Source organism: Phyllobates terribilis, unplaced genomic scaffold (genome assembly GCF_046119375.1).
Source record: "Phyllobates terribilis strain yellow unplaced genomic scaffold, ASM4611937v1 Scaffold_2__4_contigs__length_985480577, whole genome shotgun sequence".
Taxonomy (NCBI): domain Eukaryota; kingdom Metazoa; phylum Chordata; class Amphibia; order Anura; family Dendrobatidae; genus Phyllobates; species Phyllobates terribilis.
Window position 1 is genome coordinate 43,552,684 of NW_027362762.1, and position 20,429 is coordinate 43,573,112.

The following is a 20,429-nucleotide window of genomic DNA, read 5'->3' on the forward strand; positions in this document are numbered from 1 at the left end:
CAATCAAATGTTTTTTATTGATTTTTATAAAGATTTACACGAAGAGAAAAAAAAAAAAAGGAAAAGACAGCAATGACCAGACAAACATTGGAGAAACCGTTCTCCACCCTCCAACCTTAAGAAGCATTACACATGAGTTATTTATACATCTTGCCTCTGCAAAACCAGCAGAATTAGATGAACAAATATTTGAACATGGTAACAATAGTCCATCCATATAATTTGTGGAAGCACTAATATCATTTTTATTAATTTTCAGAGAAGTTTAATTTGAGGCATCATATAAACGTAACTCAAAGCAAAATCTCCTCAGTTCCCTAGATGTCAAACCAGAGCCATCAATGCATAGACCCCCATATCTTGTCAAATTTACAGATAACCTCTCTTTTTTTAGGGCTATGCCTTTTTCCAAATTTACTAGCCAGTTAACTTGATCAATAAATTCCTGCAGTGGTTTTTACATCTGATCCACCTTTAAAGTGTGAGCTTTCCTCCATCTCCAGCTCCATATTGTACCTAAGATTCTATTGCCCCTTTTAGACCCCTGTAAATATAATCAGAAAGATGATATATATAGTAAAAAATACAAAATAAAACACAAATTTAAAAATACTTAAACACAAACAAAACCCCTATGTGGTTGAAGGAGGTAGACTGTGTAACCTAAATGTAAAATGTAAGACCCTGATTCAAATGCCGAGTTAATAAAAGGGACAAAATGACCCAACAGTGATTCCGGAACAAAAACTGAAATCAGAAACATTAATAAGAAAATACTAAATGAGACACAATAGAGATGAAAAAGTAACAAAACATGTGCTGAATACTGAAAATAATAAAGAATCCTAAGCCGATACTGCCAGGAGGGTCCGGAAATGCAGAGGAGGGGTTTAGGGTTTTTGTTTTTTTTTAATTAAATAAATGTGCTGCATTTCCGTTGGTTCTTGTTCGCGGTGTGCGCAGGTTTCTTTGTATGTGAATTTTTTTCTTTTGTACAGGAATTACAGATTGCGGCACCTTTTGGTCTGTTTTTATACTGTGCCCATCCCCAACTTTTTTCTTTTTCCTTTCGCCTTTTCGTCTTCTTAACATTTCTGTTTTTGTTTCCACAGACCATTCAGAAGTTAGCGAGCCAGTACCTGAAGAAGGAATGGCCTGTAGTGAAGCCGGAGGAGCGGAGCGAGTGCAGGTAACCGCTGATCTCCCGCCAATGCTCCATGAAATGGACAAACGAGACTGTAAACTCCTCCCTATTGTCAATAATCACTGCCACAAACTGATCACAGGGAACCCCAGTAATGAAGAAATGTTCAAAGGGAATGGCCGCTTTAGAGCTTATCCTCTACTGATCTTGAGTTACATCCTGTATTATACTCCAGAGCTGCACTCACTATTCTGCTGGTGCAGTCACTGTGTACATACATCACATTACTGATCCTGAGTTACCTCCTGTATTATACTCCAGAGCTGCGCTCACTATTCTGCTGGTGCAGTCACTGTGTACATACATTACATTACTGATCCTGAGTTACATCCTGTATTATACTCCAGAGCTGCACTCACTATTCTGCTGGTGCAGTCACTGTGTACATACATTACATTACTGATCCTGAGTTACCTCCTGTATTATACTCCAGAGCTGCGCTCACTATTCTGCTGGTGCAGTCACTGTGTACATACATTACATTACTGATCCTGAGTTACATCCTGTATTATACTCCAGAGCTGCACTCACTATTCTGCTGGTGCAGTCACTGTGTACATACATTACATTACTGATCCTGAGTTACATCCTGTATTATACTCCAGAGCTGCACTCACTATTCTGCTGGTGCAGTCACTGTGTACATACATTACATTACTGATCCTGTATTATACTCCAGAGCTGCACTCACTATTCTGCTGGTGCAGTCACTGTGTACATACATTACATTACTGATCCTGAGTTACCTCCTGTATTATACTCCAGAGCTGTGCTCACTATTCTGCTGGTGCAGTCACTGTGTACATACATTACATTACTGATCCTGAGTTACCTCCTGTATTATACTCCAGAGCTGCGCTCACTATTCTGCTGGTGCAGTCACTGTGTACATACATTACTGATCCTGAGTTACATCCTGTATTATACTCCAGAGCTGCACTCACTATTCTGCTGGTGCAGTCACTGTGTACATACATTACATTACTGATCCTGAGTTACATCCTGTATTATACTCCAGAGCTGCACTCACTATTCTGCTGGTGCAGTCACTGTGTACATACATTACATTACTGATCCTGAGTTATATCCTGTATTATATTCCAGAGCTGCACTCCCTATTCTGCTTGTGCACTCACTGTGTACATTACTGATCCTGAGTTGCATCCTGTATTATACTCCAGAGCTGCACTCACTATTCTGCTGGTGGAGTCACTGTGTACATACATTACATTACTGATCCTGAGTTACATTCTGTATTATACTCCAGAGCTGCACTCACTATTCTGCTGGTGGAGTCACTGTGTACATACATTACATTACTGATCCTGTACTGATCCTCAGTTACATCCTGTATTATACTCCAGAGCTGCACTCACTATTCTGCTGGTGCAGTCACTGTGTACATACATTACATTACTGATCCTGTACTGATCCTCAGTTACATCCTGTATTATACTCCAGAGCTGCACTCACTATTCTGCTGGTGAAGTCACTGTGTACGTACATTACATTACTGATCCTGAGTTACATCCTGCATTATCCTCCAGAGCTGCACTCACTGTTCCCTGATCAGGTGATTCTGCAGTCCCCAGCTCTGTATTTTCTGATACATTGTTGCAGTTTTTATATACTGATTGTTAGAAGGACAGATGAAAGCCATGGCCCGGATTAGCTGTGATTACTGCTGGTTTTGCTGCTTATTTGAGCTTTTTCGCAGACACAATGATGACTCTGAGACATTTGTGGACAGATCTGGGGACATTCTGATCACTTATGAAGTGTCTTCGCTGCGTCCTTAATTACATAAATCCTGTGATCTGTAGTAGGCTTTGTTTGGAGCGTTTGAGGTTTAGTGCGGCCATCAGACGATCGTCCGCTCTCGCTGCCTTCGCTGCTTGTTCTCTTTCTGTGTTGCATCCTGCAGCCATTTCTTTTCAGGTCTGTGATGCGTCCGGCCGTCCACATAGGGTAAGACGCGGCTCATCGTTCCGGCCACGTTCATCCCTCGCTCCACGGTGCCTTCTGACGCTCCTGTACCATTGTTGGAGCTTTTAGTGGTGCGCACAGGTCTGTCATAGCTGCAATGCTCTGCGAGTCCTCACACCGTTCTGTGATAGCGGCAGTTCACCCCACACACATTTTATTTATTTATTTTACTCACTTATATAGCACCATTAATTCCGCAGCGATTTACGGACATTATCATCACTGTCCCCATTGGGGCTCACAATCTACATTCCCTATCAGTCTTTAGAGTGTGGGAGGAAACCGGAGAACCTGGAGGAAACCCACGCAAACACGGGGAGAACATACAAACTCCTTGCAGATGTTGTCCTTGGTGGGATTTGAACCCAGGACCCCATTGCTGCAAGGCTGCAGTGCTAACCACTGAGCCACCATGCTGCCCATCAGAGTCATGGTCTTGGGCGCCGTTCTGCCCCTTGTCCTTCCGGTAATCTTTAATCTTGTACACCCTTTTTTTATTTGATGGAAAGTTTTGCAACTTTCTAGTTAACTTTGTTTCAGCTTCTCATCCCTTTCCGATCTCTGCCGCCTGTCAGTGAATGGTAATATTACATATTGATATCCTGTGTGTAAAAGTGTCGTCCGGACCTGGTGCCGGCTCCACACATCGAGGGGCTCTGCCGTCATCTCTTGTTTCTTGTACAGCAGAATACAGAGCACATGTAAATTATACATAGAAAGTGTCTGCGGTGACCTCAAATCTTCCTCCATTCCAGGAACATCTATACAGTATGGAAATCCTTCCTAGAAGGGACGATACAAGTGGCACAATCCCGGATCAACATCTGCGAAAACTATAGGAACCTGATCTCCGAACCGGCCAGGACGGTCAAACTGTACAAGGAACAGCAGCTGAAAAAGGTACGTTATCCTATATACCCCAGAGCTGCACTCACTATTCTGCTGGTGCAGTCACTGTGTACATACATTACATTACTGATCCTGAGTTACATCCTGTATTATACTCCAGAGCTGCACTCACTATTCTGCTGGTGCAGTCACTGTGTACATACATTACATTACTGATCCTGAGTTACATCCTGTATTATACTCCAGAGCTGGACTCACTATTCTGCTGGTGCAGTCACTGTGTACATACATTACTGATCCTGAGTTACCTCCTGTATTATACTCCAGAGCTGGACTCACTATTCTGCTGGTGCAGTCACTGTGTACATACATTACATTACTGATCCTGAGTTACATCCTGTATTATACTCCAGAGCTGCACTCACTATTCTGCTTGTGCAGTCACTGTGTACATACATTACTTTACTGATCCTGTACTGATCCTGAGTTACATCTTGTATTATACTCCAGAGCTGCACTCACTATTCTGCTGGAGTCCTATCTGAATTATTCTCTAGCTCCCGTCCTCTGGATATAATATCTTGTTTGGGGCTGTGATGATGGGAACCGTCCTCCTCCTCCTCCTCAGATGCTCCGGTAATGCTCGCTGGGGTCTTGTCTTGCAGTGCGTGGACCAGCTGACGAAGATCCAGACGGAACTCCAGGAGACAGTGAAGGATTTAGCCAAGGCCAAAAAGAAGTACTATGAGTCGGAGCAGATGGCTCATGGAATGCGAGAAAAGGCCGACATCGATGCCAAGTGAGTTCCTGGTGTCTAATGTTATTAGCTGGAGATGGCGGCACTTCACAATCAGTCATTGAGGGCAGCACTTGGCCCCGACTGAGCGGCGGAAGGAAAAGCTGTGACTGAGCACAAACTGGATCCTCTCCATCTCCGTCTACCGACCCCAAGACCCCGGAGAGCTCTGTACAGTACAGATATTTATTCTACTCACTTATAAAACACCGTTAATTCCACAGCGCTTTACATACATCATCATCACTGTCCCCATCGGGGCTCACAATCTACATTCCCTATCAGTCTTTGGAGTGTGGGAGGAAACCGGAGAACCCGGAGGAAACCCACGCAAACACGGGGAGAACATACAAACTCCTTGCAGATGTTGTCCTTGGTGGGATTTGAACCCATGACCCCAGCGCTGCCGCACATATATAAAGAGAGGGTCCGGCACAACCCACCAGGAGTAGTCCTCATCAGCCGCAGCAGTCAGCCGTGCACAAGTGCTCATAAAACAGTGTTCTTACTGCAGCGCCACCAAAAGGTGGATATCCTGCACTACAGCAACTCAATGCAGACGGCCAGACTCCAGCAACAGCAAAAGGGAGAATTAATGCTGGAGGAAGTGTGGTGTTATAATAGTAGTTATATTCCTGTACATAGGGGGCAGTATTATAGTAGTTATATTCTTGTACATAGGGGGCAGTATTATAGTAGTTAGATTCTTGTACATAGGAGCAGTATTATAGTAGTTATATTCTTGTACATAGGGGCAGTATTATAGTAGTTATATTCTTGTACATAGGGGAGCAGTATTATAGTAGTTATATTCTTGTACATAGGAGGCAGCATTATGGTAGTTATATTCTTGTACATAGGAGCAGTATTATAGTAGTTATATTCTTGTACATAGGAGCAGTATTATAGTAGTTATATTCCTGTACATAGGGGGCAGTATTATAGTAGTTATATTCTTGTACATAGGGGGCAGTATTATAGTAGTTATATTCCTGTACATAGGGGCAGTATTATAGTAGTTATATTCTTGTACATAGGGGGCAGTATTATAGTAGTTATATTCTTGTACATAGGGGGCAGTATTATAGTAGTTAGATTCTTGTACATAGGATCAGTATTATAGTAGTTATATTCTTGTACATAGGAGCAGTATTATAGTAGTTATATTCCTGTACATAGGAGCAGTATTATAGTAGTTATATTCCTGTACATAGGGGGCAGTATTATAGTAGTTATATTCTTGTACATAGGGGGCAGTATTATAGTAGTTATATTCCTGTACATAGGGGCAGTATTATAGTAGTTATATTCTTGTACATAGGGGGCAGTATTATAGTAGTTATATTCCTGTACATAGGGGGCAGTATTATAGTAGTTATATTCTTGTACATAGGGGCAGTATTATAGTAGTTATATTCTTGTACATAGGAGCAGTATTATAGTAGTTATATTCTTGTACATAGGAGCAGTATTATAGTAGTTATATTCTTGTACATAGGAGCAGTATTATAGTAGTTATATTCTTGTACATAGGGACAGTATTATAGTAGTTATATTCTTGTACATAGAATACAGTATTATAGTAGTTATATTCTTGTACATAGAATACAGTATTATAGTAGTTATATTCTTGTACATAGGGGGCAGTATTATAGTAGTTATATTCTTGTACATAGGGGGCAGTATTATAGTAGTTATATTCTTGTACATAGAGGGCAGTATTATAGTAGTTATATTCTTGTACATAGGGACAGTATTATAGTAGTTATATTCTTGCACATAGGGGCAGTATTATAGTAGTTATATTCTTGTATATAGGAGCAGTATTATAGTAGTTATATTCTTGTACATAGGGGCAGTATTATAGTAGTTATATTCTTGTATATAGGAGCAGTATTATAGTAGTTATATTCTTGTACATAGGGGCAGTATTATAGTAGTTATATTCTTGCACATAGGGGCAGTATTATAGTAGTTATATTCTTGTACATATGAGCAGTATTATAGTAGTTATATTCTTGTACATAGGGGGCAGTATTATAGTAGTAATATTCTTGTACATAGGGGGCAGTATTATAGTAGTTATATTCTTGTACATAGGGGCAGTATTATAGTAGTAATATTCTTGTACATAGGGGGCAGTATTATAGTAGTTATATTCTTATACATAGGAGGCAGTATTATAGTAGTTATATTCTTGTATATAGGAGCAGTATTATAGTAGTTATAGTCTTGTACATAGGGGCAGTATTATAGTAGTTATATTCTTGCACATAGGGGCAGTATTATAGTAGTTATATTCTTGTACTTAGGGGCAGTATTATAGTAGTTATATTCTTGTACATAGGGGGCAGTATTATAGTAGTTATATTCTTGTACATAGGGGCAGTATTATAGTAGTTATATTCTTGCACATAGGGGCAGTATTATAGTAGTTATATTCCTGTACATAGGGGCAGTATTATAGTAGTTATATTCTTGTACATAGGGGGCAGTATTATAGTAGTTATATTCTTGTACATCGGAGCAGTATTATAGTAGTTATATTCTTGTATATAGGAGCAGTATTATAGTAGTTATATTCTTGTACATAGGGGCAGTATTATAGTAGTTATATTCTTGTACATAGGAGGCAGTATTATAGTAGTTATATTCTTGTACATAGGAGCAGTATTATAGTAGTAATATTCTTGTACATAGGGGGCAGTATTATAGTAGTTATATTCTTGTACATATGGGGCAGTATTATAGTAGTTATATTATTGTACATAGGAGCAGTATTATAGTAGTAATATTCTTGTACATAGGGGGCAGTATTATAGTAGTTATATTCTTGTAAATAGGGGCAGTATTATAGTAGTTATATTATTGTACATAGGAGCAGTATTATAGTAGTAATATTCTTGTACATAGGGGGCAGTATTATAGTAGTTATATTCTTGTACATAGGAGGCAGTATTATAGTAGTTATATTCTTGTACATAGGGGCAGTATTATAGTAATTATATTCTTGCACATAGGAGCAGTATTATAGTAGTTATATTCTTGTACATAGGGGGCAGTATTATAGTACTTATATTCTTGTATATAGGAGCAGTATTATAGTAGTTATATTCTTATACATAGAGGCAGTATTATAGTAGTTATATTCTTGTACATAGGAGGCAGTATTATAGTAGTTATATTCTTGTACATAGGAGCAGTATTATAGTAGTAATATTCTTGTACATAGGGGGCAGTATTATAGTAGTTATATTCTTGTACATATGGGGCAGTATTATAGTAGTTATATTATTGTACATAGGAGGCAGTATTATAGTAGTTATATTCTTGTACATAGGGGCAGTATTATAGTAATTATATTCTTGCACATAGGAGCAGTATTATAGTAGTTATATTCTTGTACATAGGGGGCAGTATTATAGTACTTATATTCTTGTATATAGGAGCAGTATTATAGTAGTTATATTCTTATACATAGAGGCAGTATTATAGTAGTTATATTCTTGTACATAGGAGGCAGTATTATAGTAGTTATATTCTTGTACATAGGAGCAGTATTATAGTAGTAATATTCTTGTATATAGGAGCAGTATTATAGTAGTTATATTCTTATACATAGAGGCAGTATTATAGTAGTTATATTCTTGTACATAGGAGGCAGTATTATAGTAGTTATATTCTTGTACATAGGAGCAGTATTATCGTAGTAATATTCTTGTACATAGGGGGCAGTATTATAGTAGTTATATTCTTGTACATATGGGGCAGTATTATAGTAGTTATATTATTGTACATAGGAGCAGTATTATAGTAGTAATATTCTTGTACATAGGGGGCAGTATTATAGTAGTTATATTCTTGTAAATAGGGGCAGTATTATAGTAGTTATATTATTGTACATAGGAGCAGTATTATAGTAGTAATATTCTTGTACATAGGGGGCAGTATTATAGTAGTTATATTCTTGTACATAGGAGGCAGTATTATAGTAGTTATATTCTTGTACATAGGGGCAGTATTATAGTAATTATATTCTTGCACATAGGAGCAGTATTATAGTAGTTATATTCTTGTACATAGGGGGCAGTATTATAGTACTTATATTCTTGTATATAGGAGCAGTATTATAGTAGTTATATTCTTATACATAGAGGCAGTATTATAGTAGTTATATTCTTGTACATTGGGGGCAGTGTTATAGTAGTTATATTCTTGTACATAGGGGCAGTATTATAGTAGTTATATTCTTGTACATAGGGGCAGTATTATAGTAGTTATATTCTTGTACATAGGGGGCAGTATTATAACAGTGATATTCTTGTACATAGGGGGCAGTATTATAGTAGTTATATTCTTGTACATAGGGGCAGTATTATAGTAGTTATATTCTTGTACATAGGGGCAGTTTTATAGTAGTTATATTCTTGTACATAGGGGGCAGTATTATAACAGTGATATTCTTGTACATAGGGGGCAGTATTATAGTAGTTATATTCTTGAACATTGGGGGCAGTGTTATAGTAGTTATATTCTTGTACATAGGGGCAGTATTATAGTAGTTATATTCTTGTACATAGGAGCAGTATTATAGTAGTTATATTCTTGTACATAGGAGGCAGTATTATAGTAGTTATATTCTTGTACATAGGAGCAGTATTATAGTAGTAATATTCTTGTACATAGGGGGCAGTATTATAGTAGTTATATTCTTGTACATATGGGGCAGTATTATAGTAGTTATATTATTGTACATAGGAGCAGTATTATAGTAGTAATATTCTTGTACATAGGGGGCAGTATTATAGTAGTTATATTCTTGTAAATAGGGGCAGTATTATAGTAGTTATATTATTGTACATAGGAGCAGTATTATAGTAGTTATATTCTTGTACATAGGGGCAGTATTATAGTAGTTATATTCTTGTACATAGGGGCAGTATTATAGTAGTTATATTCTTGTACATAGGGGGCAGTATTATAACAGTGATATTCTTGTACATAGGGGGCAGTATTATAGTAGTTATATTCTTGTACATAGGGGCAGTATTATAGTAGTTATATTCTTGTACATAGGGGCAGTTTTATAGTAGTTATATTCTTGTACATAGGGGGCAGTATTATAACAGTGATATTCTTGTACATAGGGGGCAGTATTATAGTAGTTATATTCTTGAACATTGGGGGCAGTGTTATAGTAGTTATATTCTTGTACATAGGGGCAGTATTATAGTAGTTATATTCTTGTACATAGGAGCAGTATTATAGTAGTTATATTCTTGTACATAGGGGCAGTATTATAGTAGTTATATTCTTGTACATAGGAGCAGTATTATAGTAGTTATATTCTTGTACATAGGGGGCAGTATTATAGTAGTTATATTCTTGTACATAGGGGGCAGTATTATAGTAGTTATATTCTTGTACATAGGGGGCAGTATTATAGTAGTTATATTCTTGTACATAGGGGGCAGTATTATAGTAGTTATATTCTTGTACATAGGGGGCAGTATTATAGTAGTTATATTCTTGTACATAGGGGGCAGTATTATAGTAGTTATATTCTTGTACATAGGGGCAGTATTATAGTAGTTATATTCTTGTACATAGGAGGCAGTATTATAGTAGTTATATTCATATATTAGAGAATGACTTAAAAGATATTTTATACAGTGGATTTCAGCGAATGTTTTTTATGTGATCGTTGGAGATTTGTCGCTGTGTTAGACATATAATACTGGTGGTGACAGCAGTCGACATTTAATAGAACGTTTCGTTTTCCGGTTGTCATGGTAACCGCCACGTCTGACAAAATGTTGTTTAACGAGTTTGTCACTCATCGCGTTGTCACTTGGATTTTGAAGGTCACACTTTTTTGTCCCATGATGCATCAGCGTTATAAATTCTAAAGCCACGTTTCCTTCACGTGGCTGCAAAAATGGCGTCCGTCCTGTCGCCCTTTACTTCTGTCATCTGAGCTTTTTATGACGCTTTGTCAAATTGATATAATTTAACCATGAATATACCAGGCTGAATTTTGTACCCTTGTGTTCCTGACCTGGTGCTAAGTTGGGTCTTAAGTCTTAAAGGGACAGTCCATCATTGTGTTAATAAAGACAAATCTTGTCTATTAATCTCTGCTTGCTTTAGATACTTAGAATTTTTAGGTTTTCCTCCTTAAAACAGCTGATGGCTTTGTTACAGTGTAATAATGTCGGTAATACTCTGCAATTCTCCTGGACTCTGAACTGATACATTGTAGCAAAGTGCAGCTGTGTGAGCAGGATTAGGCAGCTGTTTGTGTTTCCATTCACCACCAGGACGCAGGTTTATTAGCTGTAGATTTTTTTTTTTGTAATATTTTCGCAATAAGGGAACTGCTCTTATTTTTTTTTCTCTTCTTTTTATCTACCGTGCGTATACTATAGAGCCACACTTTAATGACCCCCTTCTCCTTCGCATGTTGGGGGTAGTAATCCAGCTTTGCACAAGCTTAGAACGGCCTATGAATTTTCATCCCTTTTCCTCTTTGGTGTCGGTATTCACTGTAGTTCTGGGATTACGTTCGTGAACCTGGAAGCTCAGGATGGTCGAGTGCTGCAGTTTAGAGAATTATAGGCGGATGGGAGTCTTATTGGCAATGCTCCATGGGAAAAAGTATGCAAATTAGCCCTGAAAGGAAAAAAGAAAACCATCTCACTATCGCCACCTAGTGGAGGAAGCGGGGGAAGAGACGGAGAGTAAAAATTGCCATAACGAGGGGCCAGTGCTTTTTGTTTTTTTTTGCATTTGTAGTAATGAGCTGACGTCACTCAGTTTCTTCGGGATTAGTAGGATGTGACCGTCGGCCGCCCCCCGGCCCCCCGCATTGTGTCTATGGAATGCAGTCGCTGTAGGATTATAATCGCTCTGATCTGAACCCGCTCAGGATTAGTGTCTCCGATCCAAGATGGGAGAGGATTAGCTGCCATCTCTACATCTATATCCTGCCCGGGCTCCACCTTTATCTGCACGGGGCCCTATGGTGGGGGTCCGGAATCAGGAGGATCTCCCCATTTATCCGGCCATCTAGTGAGATACGTCGCTATACACGTGTACTCAAAATAAGAGCATTCATGTGCTGAGAATATCACTTTACATCACTTCATTGTATTGGTTTTCACTTATGTTCCGCAATACGCAGATTAAAAATGGAAACCATCAGCAAGTTGCTGTTGACAGATCAAATAAAAAAATAATAATATAAAATATTATGTGATTTATTTAGGAGTCATAGTATTTTCAGGAGTCACAAAAGGGTCTACTTTGTTTTCCCAGGAAAAGTGCCCCCCCTTGTTTTTAGGCCATGTCTGGTATTGCATTGACGGGAGCAGTTCTTTCTGGAATTTTTAAATCCACCGTCTTTTTTTTTTTTTTTTTTTTCTTATTTTCTGGGATTAAAAAAAAAAAAAAACCCGTAGAGGAGCCATCACCAGGTGATATGTGACCAGTTTTTGCTCTTATTTTATTCCCGCTGCTCCGCCGATTATTTTTTATTAAATCCTCCATACAGCTCCAGAAAGATCGGCACTTTTTGTTTAGTGCTACTTTTCATAGTTTTTTAAGATTGTAGGTAGACTTAAATCCATCAAGTTCGCGGCTTTTTATGATCTTTACCAAGGGGGCGTGGCTCCGCAGTTCCTCTAGGGCGTGTGTTTAACTGCTCTGCATAATTACTATGTAAGCCACGCCCCCTTGGTGAAGATCAGGAAAAAATTACCACTAAATAAAAAGTCCCGTATCTCTGGAGCCGTATAGAGGATTGAAATGAACCAAAAAACTAACTAATCGGGGGAGCCGCTGAAATAAAAGCCCAATTCTGACCTGATGACGGGACCCCTTTAAGCGTACCCATCACACCCTTTTTTTCCTGTGGTCAGATATTTGCTTTAAGTCAATAGGGTGACTTTACATATGTTGTATTTTTTATAACTGTGGCTTTCTTTTATTTTTCTGAATTGCAGTGCGCTCAGTATGTGACATTTTTATCGGCTCTTTGTGCTGTTTTTCTTTTTTAGATCTACATAAAAAAAACCTCACTTGTATATTATTTTTTGGTGGCTTTTTTTATGTCCGTTTTTAACTGTTCATATCATGTGGTTCTGTATTTCGCGGAGGATTTCTAACCTTCGTGTATAACGGTATTCTGCTTCCGATCATCTCGTTAACCCCTTAAAGGGGATCTCCGTTTTATGTGAATGAAGTTTTTGTTCTTGTTTATCGAGAAGTCCTACAACTTCTTCATTGATTTTTTTGTCGCTTATTTTCTTATTATTTTCAAAATCTCTGATTGTTGTCAATGAAGGCAACTTTCTTGCTTCTATATTTTTTGCTGATATCCCCCACGCCCCCTATCCTGACCCCTCGCCCCATACTTCTCACAAGAGGTTCCAACAATTGTATCCAATCTGACTTCAGATACAATGTATCCGTCCACAGCAGTTTGTCTAGCCCGGATAAAATTGTAACAAACCTTCAGCTGTGAGAGCGGTTTCTGGACAGGTTTTCATCCATATTCCGCAATTCCTATGTTGATGGGTTATTAATGTGCCGGGTTTTCCTAGACATTACTTATAGTATAAGATCCATGAGCAGCTGCTGACCTACTTGCTGATGGTTTCCAAGTAGCCCCACATTTTGTTTTCTACACTAAAAGTAATGCAGATATAACCCACAGATGGCGGATTTTACTAATAACGATGTAGCAGAGCTGCTGGCGTCGCTGCTTTACTCACAATGTCTTATTCTTCTGTTCTCCGCAGATCTAAGCTCAGCTTGTTCCAGTCCAGGATAAGTTTACAGAAGGCAAATGTGAAGGTGAGCGATTTCATGTCTCCATTCACATCCAGAGCTGCATTTAAAATTCAGTTTTTCTCCAGCCTGAAACTTTTTGCTTAGGATGTGAAGAGATGAAAAGATTCTGAATTTTTTTTTTTTTTTATATTAAAGCGTTTGTTCACCTTGTGCAGCCCCAAGTAAGTCTAAATACAGGTAATGGAGGTCTACCACATGTAAAAGCGCAGCGACCACAGGATCTGGAACTATTTGTGCAACTCCAAAATTGGCTGCTGAATTACAATATGCGGCAAACCCTGCCCCCTAAAACTAACGCCAACAGTGACCTCCCGTAGCCTTAACCCTAATCCTGATACCTGAGAAAGAGTGAGGAAGAATTCAGGATCCTGGGAAACTCCAAAGCGCAACCCGTAACCCTGACCTCATAATCCTATCTCTGTTCCTTAAGCCCTAAACTCTTAACTCTAACCCTGAACCCCTAACCTCAACCATGATACCATAACCCTGTCTCCCCAACTTTGCCCCGTCACCTTATCCCTAACCTCTTAACCCTGATTCTGAAACCTTAGCCATGCCATCCTTTCACCTTAACCCTAACCCTGACACCCAAACCTTAACCCTAACCCTGACCCCCCAACCTTACCCCATCCACTTAACCGTACCTAATCTCTTAACCCTGATACCTTAACCCTAACCGTGACATCTTGACACCCTAACCCTGATGCCCAAACCTTATCCTATCCCTTTAACCCTAACCTCCCAACCGTGATATACTCACTTGGACCTCCTAACCTTAACCGTGATACCATAACCCTGACCCCCCCAATCTTAACCCTTATACCCAACCCTGGCCGCCTAACTTTACCCTGTCCCTTTTAACCCTGACCTCCTAACCCTGATATCCTCACCTGGACCTCCTAACCCTGATATCCTCACCTGGACCTCCTAACCTTAATTCTGATGCCCTAACCTTAACTTTAACCCTGATACCCTGGCCTCCTAACCTTACCCTGAGCTTATACCCTTTACCCTAACCTTTACCTTACCCTGAGCTCATACCCTTTACCCTAACCTTTACTCTCTAATCTCCTAACCTTAACCCTTACCCCAACCTATTACAACTAACTCTAACCCTGACCTCGTTCCCTTATCCCTAACCCTGCCGTGATGCGACTGTATCACTCTGATGGAAGTGAATGGAGACTGAGGTAGTGATATGACTCTTGCATTATGCGTTTTGGGTCCTGTTGCGTTTCGAATGACAAAGACATTTTCCTCATCCAAGTCCACATCTTCTTCTTCCAGTTAAAAGCTCGGAGGCAGGAATGTAACGCCAAAGCCACTCACTCCCGGAACGATTATCTCCTCACCCTGGCAGCTGCCAATGCCCATCAGGATCGCTATTACCAGACAGACCTGGCCAATGCCATGAAGGTAAGTCCGGCTTTATATTGAGGATGATGGACCATATGTCGGGGGAATCGGTGACTGGTAGCACTGGTGGTCTCACCTTACTAATGGGTGGGTCCCATTTACCACTATTAGTCTTTTATGGGGCTTAATGAAATCTGCATCTGGAAAAGCTGGGTGAGCACGAGCACTGTGGATATTTCGGTGGTGGGGGCCGCGGGGGTCCCATGTCTGATGCCCTTTGTTGTCTGTGGTGCCAGCTTTGCAGCCGATCAGACGATGGCATTTCTTCTTGCAGTGAATGGCCGGTGGACGCGTTGATGCCGCTCGTCTGATCCGACTTCCTCCGTCCTTTGTACTTGGAGGGTCGGAGACTGATGTCATTATCGTATTGTTCTAATGTTGGCCAGGAATGTGCGCGCGTCTCGTCTGGACGGTGGGGGGGTCGACGTGACCCAAACTGGCCCAAATATTCTACATTACACCTCGGTGCCGGTTCCCCGGCCGGAGGCTTTTCACCTTTACTCCATTAGGACTCCGCTATGATCCATGACTCCAGCTTCGCTGCATTGTCTGCTGGCGTCTAAGGAAGTCTGAACCCCACCATTCAGAGTGCATCTCTCATGCTTTACACTGCAGCTCAGATCTCCACTATTAGGACTTCAGCTTGGCACCATGATCTGATAAGGTAGTCAGAAATCCGGCTCCTTTCTCATCAGAGGTTTAGTTTTTTGCTTTATGCATCCTACTTACTTTACACTGCAGCTCTGCTCCATTCAAACCCAGCTATAATCGGTGCCTCCAGCTCAGGTAGTCTGAAATCCACCTCTTGTCTCATTACAGGTTCAGGTTACTGTGTTATCCCTTTCTAATGCTTTACACTGCAGCTCTGCTCCGTATGGACACGGCTATGATCAGCTTAGCTGCATTGTCTGTAGGAGTATAGAGTAGTCGGAAGTCTTGTTTCCTCAGAGATCGGGTTACTGTTAATCCCTGTCTCATACTTTACACTGCAGCTCTTCTCCATAAGGACACAGCTGTGTACAGCAACTCCAGCTGCTGAATTAGACTGAAATCCAACGTATTTCCCATTTAGAGATCGAACGTTACTTTTCTGAGCCTCACTGCAAAACCGGACCCCCACACACCATAGACATTTATAATTCTGGGGGCAGTAGTGGCTTCTGGACCCCATTAAACAAAAAAAAGGACCTGGTGCAATTTCATCCTCTGTACCTTCCATAGTTTAAACCCTCATCACATTCTCAGGTGACTGCTGTATCCCTTCTCCATGCTTTACACTGCAGCTCTGCTTTTTTGCTGCATGCAGACACAAGCTCAGCAGGCAGTCAGCACAGGGACACATGGCCATTATTGAAAGGACGGACCGGTTTTAAGTTGATTAGATGAATTTGGGCTGGCGCCACAGTCTCTGGGCACCAGTGGGCGACTTTCCCCCGTGCTCCATGTGCGCCGTTTCTCCCGTGCACCATGTGCGCCGTCCCCTCCTCCTACCCCATTTCTCCCTGTGCACCATCATTGGTGACCTCTCCCCTCTTCCCTTCAGCCTTTTCACTCTTATCTGTCTCTGGGAAAGCTGAGTGACAACCAATATGGCTGCTATTCTATGTCGCCATCACCCAGCTTTCCCGGAAAAGGGATTTTTGGAGGAAATGTGCCTTTTGCTGGACGCCCCGGGGTGTCGCTGGCGCGGGGCGTGAGTCATTGTCGCTGGAGGGTGGTTTGGGTTTGGTTTTCATTGTCTGGAACGGTCGGACATGATGAACAGATTACAGATTTCTGGGGTCTCTGGGGGCTGGCGGTCTCTCCCTTCCTTCCCTGTGCTCCACCTGCTTCCTGTGCCCGGCGCGGCTGGTGAGACCGATGTCTAATTATACCACCCTGGTGCGGCACATCAGCCATTAAAGGGGATGTCCAGTCTCCGGAAGTTGTAAAATGAAATGTCTCATGTACTTTTTGTTTCTGTTCTTCACGTTAAGATCTCTGCTTGTTGTCAGTGAATTGGAACAACCTTGTTTAAGTCTAGGGCTACGTGCACACCAGGAGCTTTTATCGTGTTTTTGATCCTGCGGCAAAAATGTAGTGTTTTACAGTTCCCTCAAAATGGATGGAATTTATAGAAATCCCATCTAATGTCCAATGTGCTTCTTTTTCACGCTGCCTAAAGTTACTCAATCCACACTGATGATGTCACAGCGAGGGGGTGGGGTTATCTGGGAGGACTGGTGATGTCACAGCGAAGGGGCGGGGTTACAAAAATCCATGAACCTCTATCATTTTACCAAACTCTGCATTGGCGCACCCCCATAAGCGTCACATGCTGTGTATAATTCTAGCGTCCTGTGTAGGGGTTCTTTTTTTGTTTCTCCACAGGATCCTCACCCCCATATCTTCACCCCCCACATCTTCACCCCCCACATCTTCACCCCCCACATCTTCACCCCCTACATCTTCACCCTAGTCTTCCTCCCTGGTCGCCCCTCTTACTGATGCCCGTGTACTGATCACCCGTTATTTGTGCAGAATTCCTCCATCTCCCTCTGCTGGTGAGTCCCAATCACTGCACCCCGAGCCCAGCAACATGTAATCAGCGCCCCCTAATGGTCAACCTGATCTGTAAACGATTGAAGTCTGTAAAGCTTTGTGGAAATTAATGGAGCAGTACAAGCAAAAAAAGAAAAAGAAGAATCGACTAGAATGGTGGCTCAATCACTAAGAGCTGCAGCACAAATGCCCAAAACTGTCCTGTCTCTAATGCACCATTCAGGCCAGTGCATTGTAACAAAGCCTCAGCTCTATAAAAGATGTGAGAGGTGTTGGTGACTCCTGGCCTCCAGTTGTCTTCCAGTGTTTGATGTCCTTTCTGGTTACAGCTCTCGTCTCCGCTGCCAGGTCCCCGTTCTGGATTAGGACAGTAATGTCTCTGCTCGGATGACATAGCTTTGAAAGAGCCGAGGTCACAGTCCCGTAGCTCAGGGTACGAGGCTCCTCTCCATCCCCAGCACTGAGCTCTGTGGACGAGGCTCCTCTCCATCCCCAGCACTGAGCTCTGTGGACGAGGCTCCTCTCCATCCCCAGCACTGGGCTCAGGGGATGAGGCTCCTCTCCATCCCCAGCACTGAGCTCTGTGGACGAGGCTCCTCTCCATCCCCAGCACTGGGCTCAGGGGATGAGGCTCCTCTCCATCCCCAGCACTGAGCTCTGTGGACGAGGCTCCTCTCCATCCCCAGCACTGAGCTCTGTGGACGAGGCTCCTCTCCATCCCCAGCACTGAGCTGCAGGGACGAGGCTCCTCTCCATTCCCCAGCACTGAGCTCCGGGGACGAGGCTCCTCTCCATCCCCAGCACTGAGCTCCGGGGACGAGGCTCCTCTCCATCCCCAGTACTGAGCTCCGGGGACGAGGCTCCTCTCCATTCCCCAGCACTGGGCTCCGGGGACGAGGCTCCTCTCCATCCCCAGCACTGAGCTCCGGGGACGAGGCTCCTCTCCATCCCCCAGCACTGAGCTCTGGGTACCAGGCTCCCCTCCATTCCCCAGCACTGAGCTCCGAGGACGAGGCTTCTCTCCATCCCCAGCACTGAGCTCCGGGGACGAGGCTCCTCTCCATCCCCAGCACTGGGCTCCGGGGACGAAGCTCCTCTCCATCCCCCAGCACTGGGCTCCGGGGACGAGGCTCCCCTCCATCCCCAGCACTGAGCTCCGGGGACGAGGCTCCTCTCCATTCCCCGGCACTGAGCTCCGGGTACCAGGCTCCCCTCCATTCCCCAGCACTGAGCTCCGGGGACGAGGCTTCTCTCCATCCCTAGCACTGAGCTCTGGGGACGAGGCTCCTCTCCATCCCCAGCACTGGGCTCCGGGGACGAAGCTCCTCTCCATCCCCAGCACTGAGCTCCGGGGACGAGGCTCCTCTCCATCCCCAGCACTGGGCTCCGGGGACGAAGCTCCCCTCCATCCCCCAGCACTGGGCTCCGGGGACGAGGCTCCCCTCCATCCCCAGCACTGAGCTCCGGGGACGAGGCTCCTCTCCATTCCCCAGCACTGAGATCCGGGTACCAGGCTCCCCTCCATTCCCCAGCACTGAGCTCCGGGGACGAGGCTTCTCTCCATCCCCAGCACTGAGCTCTGGGGTTGAGGCTCCTCTCCATCCCCAGCACTGGGCTCCGGGGACGAGGCTCCTCTCCATCCCCAGCACTGGGCTCCGGGGACGAGGCTCCTCTCCATCCCCAGCACTGGGCTCCGGGGACGAGGCTCCTCTCCATCCCCAGCACTGGGCTCCGGGGACGAAGCTCCTCTCCATCCTGTTTGTCTCATAAAGGATTTCCTACATAGAAACCTCATGATAGCTGTGTGAGTGGAGCCGCAATGGGATGTCCAGCGCCTCAATGTTTCCACTCACTGACAGCAATGAAGCAAAACAACCAAATGAAAGCTTTTCACCTTCGCTATAACATTGTAACAAACCCTCAACTCTGATCACGACGGGTCCGTACAGTGAGTGCTGCCATTCAGAGACCTATATAATACACAGTATGGCAGATAGTAGTTGGGGCCCCTGGTACAGATTTTGTATAGGGCCCCAAGATGGACGTTCTACCTCTGCTTGCTGGCGGTGCTCCAGAATTGCGCAGCAGTTTTGATAAACCCATTTTAACCCTTTCTATCATCTTATATGGGGGATCACTGATTATTCCGAGGGGCTTTTACCCCCTTCTGTTTTGCTTCTCATGGTCTCATTGCTCCTTTTGTTTCCCTGAAGACCCTCGATGGAAATGTCTACGACCACCTGAAGGACTATCTGATGGCGTTCAGCAGGACGGAGCTGGAGACGTGTCAGGCGGTGCAGAGCACGTTCCAGTATTTGTTGGAGACCTCCAGCCGGGTGAGTGGCCCTCGTCATGGATGGCGGGACCTGGGGGTGGAACTCTCTAGTGCAGTATTCCTATAGGGAATAAGATTGTCAGCTCTTCTGTAGACTGGGGCTGATGACCCAGATAATATGGAGGCGCCCCGTGAAGCTGCTCTTCTCATTTTAGGCTGCAAGTTGTCTCTGAATTGCAGGATGCTGAGATTTGAGGGGCTGTTGGTTGGGGACCGAACAATGGACACTTCGCTCTCCCTGTGCTGCCTTTGATGGGGAGGGAACACTGGTCAAAATAGTTTTTTGCCTGACCCTGCAAAGCTGAACCATACCTGAGGCTCTAGTCGCAACCAGAGCCGCTATCACTATTGTTAATTATACTCCAGTTACATGCAAAGCTGCATTAAAAGTGTTTTTTGCTTGCTCCTTGGAGTCATTGAGGACGGTGCTCTGCTGCCACATCCCGAAC

At 42.9% G+C, this 20,429-nt stretch overlaps 1 protein-coding gene across 8 annotated transcripts in view; it reads left to right on the forward strand.

Moving 5' to 3' along the window:
* FCHSD2 (FCH and double SH3 domains 2) overlaps positions 1–20,429 on the forward strand; it is a 325,325-nt gene that overhangs the window by 261,709 nt on the left and 43,187 nt on the right. For all 8 annotated transcript variants that reach the window (XM_073661305.1, XM_073661306.1, XM_073661303.1 and 5 more), the window contains 6 exons: positions 1,113–1,189; positions 3,946–4,090; positions 4,705–4,838; positions 13,637–13,691; positions 14,976–15,104; positions 19,859–19,981. In XM_073661305.1, coding sequence (XP_073517406.1) covers positions 1,113–1,189; positions 3,946–4,090; positions 4,705–4,838; positions 13,637–13,691; positions 14,976–15,104; positions 19,859–19,981 — 663 coding nt within the window. The remainder of the gene's footprint in view (positions 1–1,112; positions 1,190–3,945; positions 4,091–4,704; positions 4,839–13,636; positions 13,692–14,975; positions 15,105–19,858; positions 19,982–20,429) is intronic.